General features: G+C 50.6%; 1 protein-coding gene across 1 annotated transcript; it reads left to right on the top strand.

Moving 5' to 3' along the window:
• The first annotated feature begins 8,154 nt into the window (after positions 1–8,154).
• Positions 8,155–16,098, top strand: LOC109454903 (alpha-1-antichymotrypsin). The gene is made up of 5 exons (XM_019746085.2): positions 8,155–8,295; positions 10,190–10,843; positions 12,535–12,808; positions 14,463–14,613; positions 15,671–16,098. Exons 2-5 carry the CDS (start codon positions 10,207–10,209, stop codon positions 15,872–15,874), a joined length of 1,266 nt encoding a protein of 421 aa, XP_019601644.2. The 5' UTR covers positions 8,155–8,295; positions 10,190–10,206; the 3' UTR covers positions 15,875–16,098.
• Positions 16,099–19,663: the final 3,565 nt, after the last annotated feature.

The raw sequence follows: 19,663 nt of genomic DNA, 5'->3' as shown, positions 1-19,663 counted from the left end.
TAAGGATAAGAACGGGGAGCATAGGGGGCCCAGAGGGAGCTCTGAGGTGGTGGCATTGAAGCCAAAATCTGAGGGACAAGCAGGACCGAACTGGACATTAGTTCCCTAGTGTTGTTATTTTTGTATGCTTGAGTATTTATTAATATGGTCTAAAATTAGGATTAAATTGCCTCTTTACTTTAAGTAGGACTTGGGTGTGGGGAAGTCAGCCTATGAAGTGACAAAGACAGCACATTATTACAAATGGCTGACCAGCCTTAAAATGTTGAGGTGTCTTTCCTTTCTTAGGCACTGGAGAAACCTGAATAAACATATACATAAAGGGAAGAGCTGGATTAGGTTAAGAGCTGGGATAACACTTAAGAAATTAGGGGTCAGCGGAAAGCTTTCCTATTCTTAGCATATTTGATATTAATTTCAAATTAACTTGATAGTGTCATTAAAATAGTACTCATGTGAAAGAACGCCTGGTAACACTGCGAACGCTCAAAGGATACCAGGAAACAGAATAGGCAAGTTGCTTCCATAGTAACCCAACCAGATTTTTCTTTAAAAACAAGTTAGTACCTCACCAAATACAAATATGTGCCAGAGTCTTATATGCAGACGGCTGACCTAAACCTTACAATCTATTAAGAGCTTCCCATTTTGTTCCCATTTGTGCGATCCAGGTGGGAAAGAGTGTGTCCTGTGAGGCGCCTCCTTTACTGGCCCCTGTTATACTATGCGTGGTCCAGGGGGAGGTGATGGCAGTCACAATGCTAGGTGGCACTGGGATGTCACCTACGGAGGGTCTGACACTGCTCTAAGCCCTTGGCAGATATCATCTTCGTGAACAAAGAGGCCAAGAGGCACTTGCTGAAAGGAGCTGGGGACAGCAAGCAGGTGACATCAGTGAACCTCTTCAGCTTCCTGCTGAGCTGCATCTTTCCCAGAGGAAGTGAGGTGGCACCAAGGTGGCAAAAGCCACAGACACAGAAGTCGGGAGAACCCAGCATGAGTCCACAAGCCCTTCCTCATGGTGATTTTCTGTGATGTCATACAGAGGACAAATAACAACGCTCCTGGGAACACCCACACTGCTGCACACACGTGCACACACACCCTTCTGGGGGTGGTATGGCCACTGAGCAGCTGAGACAGCCACAGCCTCCAGTCCTAGGAGCTGAGCATTCATTGTATGCTTGGGGGGCAGGGGCTGTATCCAGAATCTTCTCCTCTCTGAGCCCCTACATCTCCCTCAGTCCCTCAGAGAGGCTGCTGGGAACGATGCGTGGGTTTGATCAGCCTGTGTATTTTCCTCCACAAATGTGAAGGGACCAGGTGGATGGGTGGGGGGGGGGGCGGGCGGTAAAGAAGCACAAACTGGGGGCCAGGAGGCATGGGTCTGGGCCTCTGCTCCCAGGTGTGCCCAGCGAGGCGCCTGTCAGCAGACACACACCGTGTCCCTGTCTCCGGCCTCACAGTGGAGTGGCGGTAAGGAAAACAGGCAAGGGAAGAGGCTTTGACCCTACACAGGGTTTCTTAAACAGAGATGCATACCACCCGGAGAGCTGGTTAGTGTTCCTGCGCTTCCAACCCAGAAGTCAGCATGGTGGAGGCCGGGCCTGTAACCAGCACCCTCGGGATCCAGACGCACGTGCAGCTTGTTGCTTCTCCACTGTCACAGTCCCGTCACCATGCTTCTGTCACAGTACAAGCAATGGCAGGGGTATCCGATTCAGGGATACCATGTCCCCTCTCCCTGCAGTGACCCTCACCCAGCTTCAGTGACTGAAGACCTCCATACTCCAGGAGCTAACAGGCCAGATGCTCTTTGCTTTCAGGCATCTTTCCAGCTAATCATCACAGGGCAACAGCCAAGCAACAAACACACCAACCCAGACACTTCCTCAGACTCTGGCCAGAGGTCCCCCTATGTATACAAAGGACTCAAATCATCTCTGTACCCCCAGTGCCTGGTACGGTCCTTGGCCCAAGATGGGCTCTTGACAAATAGTGGATGAATGAATGGAAGGGCTAAGCGAGGGAAGGTTCCAGAAGATTCCAGGCCTCTACAAGTCCTCAGGCCTTTGCCTAAGACTCCCCTATTCCTTGAGCATTAGACCCCCAGAATACACAGCCTGAGCACGCCCTGCAGGCGGGGTGCTGAAAACATAAAGGATACTGAGATAAATATGGATTCCAGATAATGGATCACTTTTCAGTGTACGTGGTCTGACAAATTCATGAACTTGTTGCAACGATGTTGCTAACCTTTTTTGATATCAGAGGGATTATTCGTTATGAATTTGTACCAACTGGACAAACAGTTCACCAAGTTTACTACTTGGAAGTGTTGAAAAGGCTGCGTGAAAAAGTTAGACGACCTGAACTTTTCGCCAACAATTCATGGCTCTTGCATCACGACAATGCACCAGCTCACAGGGCACTGTCTGTGAGGGAGTTTTTAGCCAGTAGAAAAATAAGTGCATTGGAACACCCTCCCTACTCACCTGATCTGGCCCCAATGACTTCTTTCTTTACCTGAAGATAAAGGAAATATTGAAAGGAAGACATTTTGATGACATTCAGGACATCAGGGGTAATACGATGACAGCTCTGATGGCCATTCCAGAAAAAGGATTCCAAAACTCCTTAGAAGGGTGGACTAAGTGCTGGCATTGGAACATAGCTTCCCATGGGGTGTACTTAGAAGGTGATATGCAGCAGTGATGTATGTAGCCCTTTTTCTAGGATGAGTTCACGAACTTAATTGTCCAGCCTCATATATACCCCAGGAATTGTGAGGTACTTTTGTTTGCCAAATCTGGCAGCATTATCTGTAGGGAACAAGGGTAAGTGAGAAGCAGCCAGCCAGCCCGATGGCCAGAAGCCAACAGGGCTCAACGCAGAGAGCAGGTGAAGTCAATCACGAGGACAGCAGGCAAAGGCTGTTTGTTGGGAGGGGAGTGGGGCAGGTCTGGGCCAGTAAGAGGAGGGTCTGGTTCACCAGCAAGGACCATGGGAGGCTTCCTGTCACGTATTGTACAGCCCTGAGTATAACAAAGACCATTCATCCGTGATTGCATTAAACTGAAGCCTGAGACAGAATGTTCTCAGAGGTCCCCTTGTTTGTAAAGGGAGTTGAAACCCTCCCTTCTCCTGGCACAAGTTGAGAGATCCTGCAGGGACAGCTCTGCTGTAGGGAATGTGTTTAGGGCCCTGCAGTGCTGGTGCCGCTTCTGGACCAGGGAAAGGATTAGGATGCCGGGGGTGGGGGTGGGGGTGGGGGGCTTTCAAGCAGGAGAACACCCTGAATGACCTGTATTCTTAAAGATTTTCTGGAGACTGGCAAGAAAATGGACTGGTAAGGGTGAGGGGGGAGGTGGAAGGCAGTGAGGTATGCAGACAGCTCAGCGGTCACTGCTGCAGGGAACAGCGCTGGGACCAGAATGTGGGCAGCCGAGATGGAGAGTAGGGAGTGGATTCCAGGATGTGGAAGAGGGAGGGTCCATCCCACAGGAGGAAGTGGGGATATGCAAGATCCTCCCTTCAGCAGCACCCATGTTAATTAACAAAGAGCTCTGCAGCCTGCAGTCACCTTCCTGGCCCTGGATCCCTAAAAGCAGAAGCCTGCCACTGTCCTTGTGACTCATAATTGGTACCGCCAAGTCACAAGCCTGGGTTTTCCACACTGCATCACGGGATCTTTCCACAGGCTGGAAGGGAACACAGGCAAAGCCTCAGGCCGGAGTCAGGACGCCTCCACCTTCCTGCTGGGCTTCTCATGTCTCAGGTCACTGTGTCTCCAAGGCCAGGCTGAGAACAAGTCAGCAGGGAGTGGCACTGTGTTTCTGGAGAGGGCAAGAGCGTGGGCTCGGAGGCAGTAGCCTGCCTGGCACAGCGTCCCAGCTGGGCACTCCTTGCCTGAGACCATGGGAACTAGCTTCAGCTCCGTCCTCAATTTCCTCATATGTAAAGTCGAACAATTGAACCTGTCTCAGAAGGTATTGGTGAGAGTTCTCAGCTTAAAGAATAGTGCAACTGTGATTACATCATCATTATGACTGGGCCTATGGGTGGATGAAGAAAGAATAGGTACATTTGCTTAAAAACCAGGAGGGCCGAAGGAACACCCATTTACTAAGGCATCATCCATGTAGCCCATGACGTACTGTGAAATTGACCTGCTTTCTTATGCAATAGCAGATTTCCCTGATTACTGTCTTCCCCAATCCTAAGAGCCACAAGCAGGCAGGGGATGTGGAGTGGGGTTAAGCTACGGCTGCAGAGTAAGTCATTCCAAAAGTCAGCAGCTGGGAACCAGAGAACAGTTATTATCTCATAGTTCCTGACGGGCTGGGCTGGGTGGTTCTGCCTCAGCGTCTCTCACGAGCTGGTAGACAAGTCATGGGCCGGGGCTGCTCTTCCTGAACACCTGACAAGGGCGGAATTCCCCATCCAAGCTCGCTCAGGTGGCTGTTGGCAAGAGGCCTCAGGTCCTCGACACGTGGAACTATTCACAGGGCTGCTCAGACATGGCTTCTCGTGGGATGTGTGTGTGTGTGTGTGTGTGAGAGAGAGAGAGAGAGAGAGAGAGAGAGACAACACAGAGAGAGAACGCAAGACAGGAGCAGCCGTGGTCACTTTATAACCCAGTACCTCAGAGGTAATACCCCACCTCTTTGCCCTGTTCACTTCATTAGAAACAAGTCACTAAGTCGGTCTAACTCTAGAGGACGACCATTAAGCTCCGTCTCTTGAAGTCAGAATTATCAAAGATTTTGTGGACACATCTCTAAAAGGACCAGAGTGTTATAATCCCAGACTCCAGCAGAGTAAATATCCTCATAGTAGAGTCTTAACCAAAAAAAATGCATGGAATGAATGGATGAATGAATGAATGAATGAATGATGTGAAAAGAGTGTTCCTGCCACACGTTACAGAAAGGAAAGAGGCTGAGGCTCAGAAAGTTGAAGTGTGTGTAGGGTTGGCAGATAGTAAGATGGAGAGAGGGGTGCTCTTTCCCCCACAGTCCTGGCTTACAGGGAATTCTCAGGTGTGCCTGGAACCTGGGAGGTAGGCAGTGCTGAAATAGCCATCAATGATGGCCAGCTGCAATAGTCCTCTGTCCTCAATGGAAAACAAGGCACAACACACAGGAGGTATGGATGACTAAACAGCATGCAAAACAGACACAGGAATTTTCCTTGCTCCTGCCAAATACTTCTGCAGGAGCCCCCCAAGCCATGTGGGGACACAGGCTGTGCTGATGGGAATTTGCAAAGGTACCTCCAATCTGCAGCCAGCACCTCCCCGAAGCCACAAACCAGAGCAGCGCAAACACAGCCAGAGAGAGGCTGGTGTCAGCAACAACAGGCTGCTGTCTCTGTACTTTTCCAACGGAGACTCCACCAGCCTGTAAGAGAGAAGACGGGCCCTGCTCTGGGACTTGGGCAGTTGCCAATATCTCATTTCTTCCTCCTAAGAATTCTTAAGGTGCTATGATTGACAACAGAGGTTCAGAGAGGTGAAGTAACTGGCCTAAAGTCACCCAGCTTGGCAGAACCACGTGCCACAGGAGTGAGGCTTCGTCCATGACCTCACCTCCTCCCCCTCCTCTCTGGAAGGAACCAGCACTTTCCCTCTCAGCCTCATGTTCTCCATGGAGGTGGTACACTCTCTGACTCGGATTCCTGCTGTTTGTCCACACCTCTCGAGTCCCAGAAGTACTCATGACCACTGCAATCCCAGCCCAAGTGGGTACTTGTCCTAAGGTTTTCCCTAAAACTATGTCTGCCAGGTCAGCATTCAGGGGTTCAGAAGGAGCAACACAAAGGCCCTGTGGAAAACAGGAAGAGAAGGAGCTGCAGTTGAGCTACTGGAGGGGCGGAGGGGCAGCCGGATGGCTCAGTTGGTTAGAGCATGAGCTCTGAACAACAGGGTTGCCAGTGTGATTCCCACATGGGCCAGTGAGCTGCACCCTCCACAACTAGATTGAAGACAACGAGCTGTAGCTGAGCTGCCGGAGGGGCGGCCAGATGGCTCAGAGCACATGGCTCAGTTGGTTACAGCACAAGCTCTCCATGGGATGGTGGGCTGCGCCCCCTGCAACTAAGATTGAAAACAGCAACTGGACTTGGAGCTGAGCTGCGCCTTCCACAGCTAGATTGAAGGACAACGACTTTGGAGCTGATGGGCTCTGGAGAAACACACTGTTCCCCAATATTCCCCAACTAAAAAAAATAGGAAACAGCTTGGTCAAGCTTCCAAAGTCCAAGTCAGTTCAGTTCCCATGGACTCCATGTGTGTCTGGGGACAGTGAGCGTGACTGTCCCTTGGATGGAGCATCTGCGAGCCCGGGTCCAGACTGAGTCTGCTCAGTGTGCCTTTCATTTCCTTATCTTTGAAGCAGGTGCTATGGCCCTACTCACTTCCTGCCTGTGCTGGTCTCCACTCCCATGTGCTGCCGGGTTTCCTGAGCGATAAAAAGAAGCTCCTGGAGACCTTGGCCCTGACCCCACCAAAGCTGGGAAGAACCCTCCAGTAACCCCAACACCTGTACAAGAGTTTTACTCCTGACATGGTCATTTTATCTCATGGTTCAAGGATGAAAATGTTTTCCTTTTTCTTTTTTCTTTCCTTTCCTTTCTTTTCTTTTCTTTTTTTTTTTTTAAGAGAGAGCATGGGAGAGTGGAGAGAACCTGGATTTGGCATTGGGATGGTTTTGCCCAAGTTCTACTAGCTCCACCACTTAACATCTGGTGGATCCCCGGGCAAGTCATGAGATTAGATGTTGGAATTTTTCCTTCCTCCCAAACCTCCTTCCTGGAGGCTGGTACATACCAAGACTTGGTGACTATACTTAAAATGAAAGGGAGGACAGAGCTCTTTTTCGACATAATCAGGAACCAGAGCTATACAGAGAGGAGCTCAGTGCTGGCAATATCAGATATTGACCACCTAGCAGATATGGAGCCTTTCTGTCTGTGGAGCGCGATGGGTCTGGTGAATGAATGACAATCCGACAACCTGTCCAGGAACTGGGAGAAGAGGGCGGCCCAGGGAGGATGGGGCCAAACTCTTCTTGGTCACCTCAGTGCTTTATAGTCAACAAATATTTATTAAGGACGCTAAAATGCAGCACTACACAAAACAAATGAACGAAAAATCCTCTCCCAGTAGAGCTAACATTTAGTATGATGTCACTTAATCTTTGCAACCACCCTGTCAGGGAAATGTTACCTGCATTTTAGAGAAGGAGGAGATTAAGACGGAGGGATTTCCAGGAAATTGCTTGAGGTCACTCAGTTGGTGAGTGGGATATTCAGAATCCAGGTCTACCTCATGCCAAAGCCATTCCCTCACCACTGATCCAGAGGTTTCCAAACTGTGCCTTGTGTAAGGGTTCCGCAGAAGTTTGTCACAGATGGAGGGTTGTGATTATTAGGGGTCAAGGGGAAGGTTTTACCCATGAGCTCAAGAAAGGCCTGTGATTAGCTCAGAGAGGGACCTTGAGGTCAGGAATGAGGAACAACCAGCTCTTAGGGTGAACTTGTCGTGGGAGAGCAGCAGGACAAAGAGAAAGCCCCCAAAGACAGATGGGGCTGGAGACCAGGGCCCCCCTCGACACTGCTGCTCTCCATATGCCTGGGGCCTTCCGGTTAGCACAGCTGTCTCAAGCTATAGAAAAATAAAAAGTGTTGCATTTTAAAAAATATATCTGAGTTTCTATATGGAGACTCATATCACATACACACGTACACACACACACACACACACACACACACACACACACACACACACCAAAGAAAGATGACTTTAAAAATACAACAAATGCTAGCAGGAGTTTTCCCCAGGTGACAAAATTCTGGGGAACATTTTTCAATGAGTATTTCATAAACAGGAAAGAACACTAACAAGAATTGTTGTGTGTGTTTTTTAAAGGACAATCATCAGGGATATTTTTCAATGTCCTTTTGTATATTTTCTGGGTATTTACATGTTCCTCCACAATTACATCATAAAGAAAAGAAAAAATTAACAGGGAAAGGTTTGGTTTAGTTTTGCTTTGAAGAGACAAAATGTTAGCTGTTCCTGTAACTAGATTATTACTAAGTCCATGTTACCAGAAGAGGTCACTTGGCCATTTCCAGTCTGGGAAGAGGACAGTTGGTCTTCCTGCCAGCATTTCCTAACCAAGGGGAGGAGTCCTTTGCAGGGTTAAATAAGCCTTAGCACCCACGAAAGTCCAGCACTCAGGCAGGCTGTGCCTTTGGAATCCTCTGACTACATTCAGCCATCTGAAGCAGGTAACCGTTGGCGCTGCGCGTACTGGGAGCAAGGGAATCCATTTTTCCAGGGTGGTTCTAGGTCTTGCCCTGGAGCAATAGACTACGTGGCAGGAGGGAGCCAGGAGGAGGTGTGCCAGAGGGCTGGCAATTATGCTGCTACGCTCTGAAGACAGTCCTCTCTCTGGGTCTGAGTTTTCACACCTGCAAAGGGGTGGAAGTGCCATGAGGACATCCAGGGTCATTTCTGCCCCTGACACTTGGATTCTGATTTGAGCCAGCTGTGCACCCCTGTTCAGCTGTGTCTCCACTCCCAAGGCCAGAACTCCCCTGACAGACAGGAGGCGCTTCCCCTTGCCTGGCACAAGGTGCTGCTTTCAGACGGGGTGTGGACAGATGGCTGCACTGGGTGCCTCTGGACAGAAGCCACAGGGTCTCAGCAGGGGCTGTCCTGGGGCTCCAGGCCACTGGCCCAAGCCGACAAGCAGACTGCTTGCTATCCAGCAACCACAGAAAAGACAGGCTGCTCAGAAACAGAGGCAGCCACCAACTTACCAAAACAGACAAGCCTTTTTCTCCAGAAATAATTTTTGGGATAAAAAAGTTGAACTCTTTTTCCAAATAAATGGTTACATTAGCCAGAGAGTAAACATTCGGGGCAATTGAACTGCCTTTGTCCCTGGGTTTGTCCAAAGGTGGTTCCACTGACTTCCCAGTGAGAATCAGCTTGGCTCCCTCTCTTCTCCTCTCCTCTCCCCTCCCCTCTTGCTTCTTCACTTCACCTCCCCACCCCTCCCCACCACCCAAGCTGCCCTTTTCTCTTCTGAATTCTGGACTGAGGCTGAAGGTGAATAATTCTGTTTGCTGCAGCCACAGGCTTTGAACTCCATCTCTTGGGTCTTCTTTTAGTGCAATAGCTCCATCCCCTCTCCCCATGGAATCATGGCTCTGGCTTATAGTTTCAGAGAGGGGGAACATGGGAGGAGATAATAATCTCTGAAGACATATTAAGAGGCAGCACCTTCGTCCTTTATCTCATTTGAGCTCAACATGTTGTATTGAGATGGGGATTGAGGCTCAGAGAGGTTCAGTCACTTACTTGTCACCACACAGCAATCACAAGTGGCCAAAATGAAATCCTAGTCCAGGTCTCTGAGACTCTGAAGCCCACATTGCTCTCTCCCCACCAGCAGCCCTTTCCAGGCTTATGGTAGAAACAACTATCAGCTGTCAACCTGGCAGGGCTGAAAAGAACATTCTACCTTCCTTGGTCTTTGCACCAACCCTTATCAGGGCCATCTAGCTACAGCTTTGCTTGCTGTATCCTCTCTTGATGAGCACTTACTGCCACCAGGTATCACGCAGAGAATGTCTGCCCACAACTGGTCATCCAGAGGCCAGGAGCAGCGCTGTGGTCTCTGACTCAGCCCTGGCCTCTTTCCCGGCATTCTGGTTGAGGGGCGGACAAGAGGTGTAAGGGGTAAGGAGGCCCTGCTTTCTAGTCCCTTCTGAGTGGTGTCCACTCACCAAGCAGGAGAAGGAGGACGTGTTCTGGTTGGACAGCACCTCACACCCATCACTAGTTTCCCCATCTAGGATCCAGGCAAACCTGGCTTTCTACCCCCGCTCTGCCACTTGCTTGCTGTGTGACGTTGGGCTAGCCCCTTCACCTCTCTGTGCCTAGTTTCTCCACTGGGGTGGGGGGGAACGGCAACAATTACAGTACTTACCTGAAAAAGAGAGAAGGCACATTAGAGCATAATCATGCACGTTGGGTGCCCAGGAGAGCACCTAACCCTGGGAGATCGCAAAGCTAGCAGAGGCAGAGACCGGGACGCAGGCCATGTGGGGGGCCGTGGGAGGTGGGCAGGGCACCCCCTGGCTCTCTGAGACTGAAAGGAGCTTTGCTTTCCAGAGTTGACGGCAGAGGGAATGTCACCCCTCCTGGTTCTGGGGCTGCTGATGGTGCAGCTCTACCCCACTGTCCACGGCCTCCCGGGGGACATGCTTGGCCAAGAGAAGGTGACCCAGGAGGACCAACACCACAGCGCACATGTGGACAAGCTCACATTAGCCTCGAGCAACACAGACTTTGCCTTCAGCCTCTACAAGCAGTTGGCTTCGAAGAACCCCAATAAGAATGTCATCTTCTCCCCACTGAGCATCTCCATGGCCTTGGCCTTCCTGTCCCTGGGGGCCCGCAGCACCACCCTAGTGGAGATCCTTGAAGGCCTCAAGTTCAACCTCACGGAAACCTCGGAGGCAGAAATCCACCAGGGCTTTCAGCACATGCTGCGTTCCCTCAGCCAACCCAACAATCTGCTGCAGCTGAGCGTGGGCAACGCCATGTTCGTCAACGAGCAGCTGAAGCTGCTGGAAAAGTTCCAGGACGATGCCAAGACCCTGTACGCCTCTGAGGCCTTCGCCACCAACTTCCAGGATTCCGCCGCCGCCGAGAAGCTCATCAATGACTACGTGAAGGAGAAAACCCAGGGGAACATCGTGGATTTGGTCAAACACCTTGACCCAGACACAGCGATGGTCCTGGTGAATTACATCTTCTTTAAAGGTGAGTGCCCGACTTGGGGTCCAGAAGGAAACAGGCTTTATTTCTGAGCCCTCGGGGCTATTGCTGTCCTGGCTCAGCAATCCATGTTAGTGGGCACACTGCTACAGAGGAGCGGCCCTCTGCTTGTGGGGTGACGGAGGGGGGGTGAGCGTGGACCCCAAGGCCCCACCCAGCCCATAGGCATCATCTTCTCCTGGGGTTTTCCAAATTAGTTTGTCAATCCAGGACATAACTGCAGAGGAGCCCATCAACCCTTCGTCTGAGCCAGGGTGGCACTTTTCATTCTGACTCAAACTGGTCCAGCTCCCAGAAGGAAGACGCTCCCCTTTCAGATCACCTCTGGGTGGTCAGAACTTGAACGCCGTCCCTGGAGAGTCGCTTTTGGGCCTGCCCAGGAAGGCCCTCTGCCTATACCCTGCACTGGCGTTTCTGACCTGGACTCTGTCCTGGCCCAGCAGGGGCACTCGGTCTCTGGGAGGGTGCTGGCAGGGCTGGTGGTCATCTACACGGGAAGACAGCCTCTAAGGAGCCTGGCTATCCCAGGGTTCTGTGATTGTGCTGTCCTGTAATCTCGAGGGAATGGTGTAGCCACCGTCTGGGAAGAACCGTGGGGAAGGGCGATATCCAGGACAGAACCCTTTTGGGACAGTGCCCGACCCATTTCACAGACAGGAATATGACAAATGCAAACCTCAGCCATAAGTTCTGAGGGGGCAGAGTGCAAGCAGATAGATTCTGCCTTATGGAGCCAGCAGTCCAAAAGGGGACAAACAGTAGATAGGGATGCAGAGAGTGATCATTGAGTCAGAGGGGGGTGAAGTGCCTGAGACACATGAGCTGTGTGGAGACACAGAGCGCCCCGGTTTATGGCTCCTGGCTGAGGCCCGGGCAAGCCTTCCTGGGCCTGCCATCTCATCTGCAAATTGAAACGTGGAACCGGATGCCTCTGTAAAACTAATCCAGGCCTGATGTGTCGTGTTTGTTCTTTGAGTCTCTTGTTTTCCCTTCCCGATAGCCTGCCGTAACCTAGGACTCTGTCCTCCAAATTTTCCTCTGGCAGGGGTGGCACACAAAGCAGTGGAGGGGGCTTCACATTTCCAAGGAAGCCCCCAGGTGTCTCATCTCCCCAGGAAGTCCCCCCCCACACTGAGTGCTCCAGTCCTCTTGGGGGAGGAGACCTGTGTCCCTCTTCTCAGTTGACCTTCACCCTGCCCTCGGGTTCCCCAGTTTCTCCTTGCTTCCGCTTGTTTCACGAGCTGTGGGTCTCTGTGCACATCCCTGCAATGCTGAGCAACTGGGGCCGCCTTTGAAGCAGCTGGGGTTTCCCATTTCTCCCCAGGCCCAGCCTCCTACAGCAGTGTCAGGCCCCTTCCCCCCTCTTTCCCTAGCCCCCATCTCTCTTTTGCACTTCCTATGCCCAAATTCCTGTGGGTTTCTCATTTAGCACAATAAACTAGGTCTTTGAATCACAGCCCCCCTTTGCAATCCATGGGGTTCATCCCACTCCCGTTGGCTTCCCCACCTGCCAAGGTGTTTTTGCAAACCAAGGCAGAGCCATCCCTGAGAGGAGCTATGGGGTGGCTGTTGGTGTGTGGAGTGTCTTCACCACTCAGGGAACCTAGGCAGAGAGGGGTGGAGGCAGGGGAGCTCTGGCCTTCACAGACTTCTCCCACCGCTCCCTCCGCCTCTAGCCAAGTGGGAGAAACCCTTTGACCCCGACGACACTTTCGAGTCAAAGTTCTTCGTGGGTAAGAGAAAGTCGGTGAAGGTGTCCATGATGAGCATTGAGGACCTGACCATGCCCTACTTCCGGGATGAGACGCTCCCCTGCACCGTGGTGGAGCTCAAGTACACCAGCAACGACAGCGCGCTCTTCATCCTCCCAGACAAGGGCAAAATGGAGGAGGTGGAAGAGAAGTTGCTCCCTGAGACGCTGAGGAGGTGGAGAGAGTCACTGCAGATGAGGTGACTATCCCCGCGCCCCGGAGCTGTCGGCTGGCCCACCTTCTTTCTCAGCCAGCCCCACTCTTCCCAGCTTCCCGTCTCCCCCCAACTCAGGGCCTCACGAAGGTTGGGGGGGGGGGGCGTGTAGCAGTGGGAGAACCGGTACTGGGGCAGGTGGAGTGTGGGATTACCTTACCCTTTGCTGCCTGTGTGGCTGTGGGCTGGCAGTTTTTTCTTCTATGATGATGACATCAGCTGGGACGGGGGCTGGGGTTGCCTCTGACTATGACGTGCTTTAAAGTCATAGGAATCGGCAACACGACACCCAACACTCAGGCCTGTTCTCTCCTTGTCTCAGCCTCTTGCAGGCAGAGAGGGGCAGACGGAATTGTACCAGTTGAAGGCTAACTGAGCACCTACTATGTGCCCGGCACTAATTTAGACCCTGAGGATATATCAGTCAATGAAACGCAAAATCCTCTGGTCTCATGGAGCTTACTTTGTAATTGGGAGCGAGAGAGACAATACATAAATATAATAAAGAAAGGAATTATTTGGTACATTAAAGGGTGAGAAATGAGAGGGGGGAAATAGCAGAACAGGGTAAAAGGATTAAGAAAACGGGACGGGGAGGTAGTTTGTGGTTTTAAATAGGGTGGCCATTAAGTGACATTTGGGCATCAACATGACAGAGGTAAGGGACTGAGCCATATGGATATGTTGGGGAACAGCATTCCTGGAAGAGGGAACAGCCAGCGCTAAGCCTGTAAGGTGGGAACAAGCCTTGTATGTTTGAGGATCAGTGAGACCAGACTGGCTAGAGCAGAGTGAGTAAGAGGGAGCGTTGATAGGTCAGTGTCTGCTCCCATGGGAGAAACAGCTTCCTTATATTGGGGAACTGTATGACGAGGCACACCGTGACAAGAGCCTTAAGGGAGATATATACAAAGGGAGAGGGAAACTTGGAGGCCAGAGACATCACCTCTTGCTCCAAGAACTCTCTGCCAGCTCTGCTCAGAAGCAAAAGCAGTCCCAGCCCTCAAGGCCCTCACTGGGGAGGCAAGATGAGGCACTTCAATTGTTTCCGGATCTTCCAGGCTCTTCAAGTACAGCCCCCAGGCCCTTCACGGCCTTCCCCTAGCCTCTGCCCGACCCCTCACTTCTCTTTTGTCCCACCGCTAAGGCTGCCCTCTTTCTCTTCCTACCTTCTTGTGAGTTCATGTATCTGCCTCCTGCCCTCTTTTTACCCAGCCAGCTCCTTCCCCTCCTCTGGGACTCAGGCTTGATGCCACCTCCCACAGGAAGCCTTCCTGGTACCCAAGGAGCCAGCTGCCCCAGCATGGTCTCCCAGCATGCTGTGACACCTCTTGGCATGAAGGCATTTCCCACTGCACTGCAAGCTTCCAGGGGAAGGGCAGGGATGGGCCTGGGCACCGCCTCAGCCACAGCCACAGCCCTGGCACACTGCCTGGCACATGTAGGCACTTGCTAATGTGAGTAGATAATGAATGAATTAAGAAGAGGAAGGACAAAGGCTCAAGAAAGTGAGGAAAGGAATATTTACTTCCAGAGAGAAGAAGGTGGTTGGAGGGAAACCGGGGGAATCACACTGTGAGGCAGGAGATAGGTGGGCAGAGTTGAGCAGATGTTCACATTTATGTTTCTCGTTTCCTAGAGTGATAGATGAGCTCTACCTGCCAAAGTTTTCCATCTCTAGCAACTATAATCTGGAAGACACACTCCCCCAGCTGGGCATGAGTGAAGTGTTCACCCTACAGGCTGACCTGTCAGGAGTCACAGGGGACAGGAACCTGGCAGTTACTCAGGTGAGTCTTTAAAGTTGGAATAATTCACCCTCCTTATGGGAACTTGAATGAAGAAAGCCAGGCAGATATTTGGGTAATCTTATATTTGCATACATACCTGCATTTCTCATTATCCAATCACCCTCCCTGGGACTCCACCAAGCCCAGGAAAGCTAGGCAACAACCATCCAGGGGGCTGGTCCCTACCTTTCTGCAATATAACGTGACATAGGAGCCGGTCCTGGGGAAGAGCCTGGAGTGGAATCAATGGTGGACCCCATCCCAGGCTCCACCTTTTACTGCCAATGGGGCAAATAATTAAAGTCCTCTACCTGTCAATTATTTCATAGGTAAAATGGGGTGATAAGTCTTGGCTAGTGTGCAGGGCCCGGCAGAGCAGGTAAGAGGTTATAGGTAATAGCAATGGTTATAGGACGCTGGTGATCAATATCACCAAGAATATGAGAGAATACTAGGGACCCTTGCATAGCAGTCTTAGAAACAGAGTAGTTGAAAAGGGGGTGGGGGAGTCAGGTGGGCAGCTGTCCACTCTCCTCTGCACCCCGCCTTGCAAAGGGTGTGGCAATGGAAGGGCATGTGCGGAAGGGCCTGCATGGTCCAAGAATGTGAAGCTACATCTTATGCAAAGTAGCCCAGGGCCCCAAGAACATTTGAGCTGGGGCAGGAGAGGTGTAGAAAGCAGTGCCAGTCCATCCTGTGTGATCCACAGAGGTGTCTGCATCAGCTACTTCAAGATGAAGGAAAAATGCCTTGACTTGCTCTCACCCCTGCCCCCTACAATAGCGGGAATTTGGGGGGCAGCATAGTCTGTGGGCTCAGACAGAGAAGGACCCAGGTCAGGGTGACCTGGGCAGGCCACTCACAGTGTGCGCCTCAGGACTATGCAAAACCGGTAACAGATTATTGGGAGGAACAGACAAATTGAACAAGTTGACGAGCACCGTGACAGGTCAGCGGTAGATGCTTGATAAATGTCAGTCCCCTCAGAGGCACGAGGCGATCTGCTTCTCTCCTGCTCACCCTGTCTCTGGTGGGTAATGCTCTGGTGTCCCCACAGGTGGTCCACAAGACCGTGATTAAAGTGGCCGAGACGGGCACGGAAGCAGCTGCCGCCACAGGAATGAAAATTGTCCCCTTGTCCGGAAAAGTAGGCCCGATGACCATTGTGAATTTCAACAGGCCCTTTCTGTTATCCATAATCTCCAAAGACACCCAGAGCATTATGTTTCTTGCCAAAGTTGTCAACCCCAATGAAGCATAGCACTCCGCACTGAGCTGTGGGACCCCTCGTTAAGGGTGCCCAGGTCTCTGGGTGCAGTCTGGCCTCTGTGCACAGAGGAGTTGACATGTCTGGCCCTGCCTCCTCATTCTTGGGAAAGTGACAGTGACTTTGCCTGGTGGCTCCCATATGTGCAAGAAGCCTGTCGACTGTTCAACCGGAGGCCCTGAGACCTCCCAACACCAATAAACCATCTTCCTTGGAAAGGTGTTTTCCTTGTGTCTTTCTACCCTGATCTGCCTGATTCCATGCCCTGTAGCCACCTGTGCCCGACACTAAGCCCCTGACCTCCCACATGGGAGCAGCCCCACCCCAGGCTCTGGGCCCCTCTGCCTTCATCTTCAGTAGCTTGGCCAGGACCAAGCCCACCTAGACCTCAGGCCCAGGACCAGGAAGGGAACCTGCTGCCCGAATCCTACTTCTGTGGGCTCTCTGGTCCCCAGTTCCAGTGTCACTCTTTCCTTCCCCCAGGTTCTATACACGTGCTGACCCTTGCAGGGGCTCCAGACCCTGACCCCTTCTTACATAGTCCCTGAACCCCTCCTGCAGCTGAGCTGGACCCTCTCCCTTCTAGGAGATCCCAGGTCAGCGCCCCAGCACTTCCAGTTTGGGGAGAGTGGCTACTTTCCAGGTTCCCAGTTCTGAGTCTTCCCCCTGACAGATGGTCCCCTGAACAACCAGAATGAGGGTCTGGGAGTAAACGAGCAATAGACACACAATGGCAATAAAAGCGATCACTCCGTCATTGATTCCGCTGATGTCATCAGAAACTGTGTGATCTTCAGAAATAGCACAGGCAATAATGACGATGGCAACAAGTGAATGCGTAGTTGAGATCTTTCTGCCAGGCAAGCTGCTGGGACCTCTTCCCAGAATAACCCACTTAGTCTTTGTGATGTGATGGCCCTATGAGATCGATGCTATTATGAGTCCCATTTTATAGATGAGGAAACTGAGGAACAGAGGCCTGGTAATTTCCCCCAAGGCCACACAGGATGAGAGGCGTTTGCGGTTTGAGGTGTGACAACAGGATATTATCACAACCTGCTTAATGTCAGAGAAACTTTCTAAACCACAAAACAATTCTGCCCTGAAGATTTTCACAGTGATGGCCTTCACGGGACTTAGAATCTGATGGGCAAGATAGGTGATGAAAAAAGGAAGCTGAGAGGACAGCACCATACTCCGTTGGGGAAGTCAGGGAAGGTTTCCTGGTGGAGGTGACTTCTGTGCTGCAATCAGAGGAAGAGTAGAAGGTGGTCAAGTGAACAGACAGGAGAATGTTCTGGGCAGGAGAAAGAGTGACGGAGGTATTTTCAAAAAAAAACAAAAGCAGATGGGCAGCTCTGGAGCAGAGACGGATGGGCTGCAGAGAGGGACAGTCCGTGATGGAGCCATTGGATCTCTGAGGGCCTGGAGGCTTAGTAAGGATTCTCTGATGGTTCCTTAGAGCCATCAGCAGCTTTAAAGGAGTTTAAACAGAGAGTTGATAGAAGCAGATTTACATACTAGAAAAATGACTCTGGCTTCTGAGTAGAAGTGATTCAGGGTTCAGGACAAAGATGGGGGCTGGGCATTGAGGGGGCTGTTGCAGAAACTAGGGCAAAAATGGATCCCAGCTGGAGGTGGAGAATGGGGATGAATCGAAGGCTATGAGAACTGATGCGACTTTGTGAGCAGGTGTAGGGAAAAGAGAGAAGAACCCACATTTGGGTTAAGCTCCTGGTGGTAACGAAGAAAGAATTCCCTGAGAGAGGACACCGCGTGCTGGGAGGGGTAGGGTGATTCATTCAGACTTGGACACACCCAAAACCCTGCTGTTCCTGGGAGACTGCCAAGGGATTTGTTCAGGAGTGAAATCTGGGCTGGAGGGGAGCAGTCAGGATTTGTCCCCTTGAGATGGGTGAGTGAGGGGGAGGACTTCCCCCAAAATGAGTGCCATGGAGTCTGAGGAGAAGTCGCATCCTCCATTGAAGGGGTTGGCTAAGAAAGGGCAGCTGAGCAAGGAGCGTGACCAGAGAGAGAGGAGGGAAGAGAACCGAAGGAGAGTTGTCACCCCAGGGCCAAGAGGAGAGTCACCAAGGGGACAGGGAGAGGACTTAGGGGAAACGGAGTGGATGAGTGGGAATGAGTGGGTCCGTGGGATGTAGCAGTGTCTCACAATAGCGCAGCGGCTGCGTTCACCCTTATTTCACTTAATTATGGCGCTCAAGCGGAAACGGGGATGCTGGCAATTCGGATATATTACAGAGAAGCCGTGAAGTCCTTCCTTTAAGTGAAAAGGTGAAAGTTCTCAACTTTAATAGGGAAAAAAATCATGTGCTGAGGTTACTAAGATCTACGGTAAGAATGAATCTTCTATCCGTGAAGTTGTGCCGAAGAAAGAAGAAATGTGTGCTAGTTCTGCGGTCACACCTCAAAACGCCAACGCCTCATCACAGAAGCACTGTATCATCTCACATCACACAGAAAGGGGAAGGGTGAGTACAGGACAATGAGAGAGAAAGAGCAAGAGAGAGAGAGAGACCACATTCACGTAACTTTTATAATAGTATATTATCACAATTGTTCTATTTTATTATTAGTTATTGCTGTTAATCTCTTACTGTGCTTACTTTATCAATCAAGCTTTATCATAGGTGTGGATGTGGAGAAGAAAGCATAATATATGTAGGGTTCAGTGCCACCTGCAGTTTCAGGCATCCACTGTGGGTCTCGGAACATATCGCCTGTGGATAAGAGAGGACGGCTGTTTTAAAAATGCCACGTGGAGACCTTGCTTGAATCCTAACTCAGACAAATCAACTGTAAACAAACATTTGGGAACCCATTAAGGAAACAGTGACTTGAAATGTGCTGATACGAAGGAATTACGGGTTTTTTTAAAGGCGTGATACATCCTTTTGTGGCTAGGATTTTTTAAAAATTTCTTATAGATTAAATGATGTGTAGAATTTGTTTCAAAGCAATCCAAAGGGGAAAGGGATGGGGTGGAAAAAATGAAATCGTTGATAATAACTGAAGCTGCTGATGGGTGTGTGGGGGTTCATTATGTCATTCTCTCTATTTTTGTGTATGTTTGAATTCTTCCATAATCCAAATCTGAAACAACAAAAATCACCAAGGGCAGGATTGTGCTTAATTCCCCAGTAGTTAATGCATCTTAATCAATTCGGATATGCCAAAAAGAAAGAATGAATGAATGAATTTCATTATAGTGAATGAATGAATGACTCTCATGCTAGACCCCTGCTGAATTCTCCCTTGAATGAACATCAAGAGAAGAATTGAAGATTCTGAGACGTAAGCAAGAAGGACTGTATGGGTGTTTATGTCCAGACAGTGGATGAGAAGAGTAAAAATAAAGTAATAATAAACAAATCTGGGAGAAAATTAAGTCTGGGTCACATCGATTAACCCATGTAAACTCTGTCTCTGCATTCGATCGGTAGGCCACATTTGTGCCTTCCCTGCTGGCACTCAGGAAAGAGAAGGTATCTGAGTTGCAAAAGTTTTGCAAATACGCTCTCTGTTGAGTACATATTAACTTTTCTGTTTATGCTGCTTCAAAGTGGAGAGTTCTATTGATTTTCCTGAAGACCTAGTAATTACAATCGAAAAACACTACATGCAGAATGAATAAGCAATCGTGACATTTTAAAATCATAACCCAAGCTCCTTGGGGACAAGACACTATGACTTGGGCTGCGTTCCTGCGACGAGCAGTGTCTGGCAGGCAGTAGTGCCCACAGATGCGTGTTGGATGAAGGA

Source organism: Rhinolophus sinicus, linkage group LG03 (assembly GCF_036562045.2).
Source record: "Rhinolophus sinicus isolate RSC01 linkage group LG03, ASM3656204v1, whole genome shotgun sequence".
NCBI lineage: Eukaryota > Metazoa > Chordata > Mammalia > Chiroptera > Rhinolophidae > Rhinolophus > Rhinolophus sinicus.
Note: the sequence above shows the minus strand (reverse complement) of the source record. Positions and strands in the feature narration are given on the sequence as shown.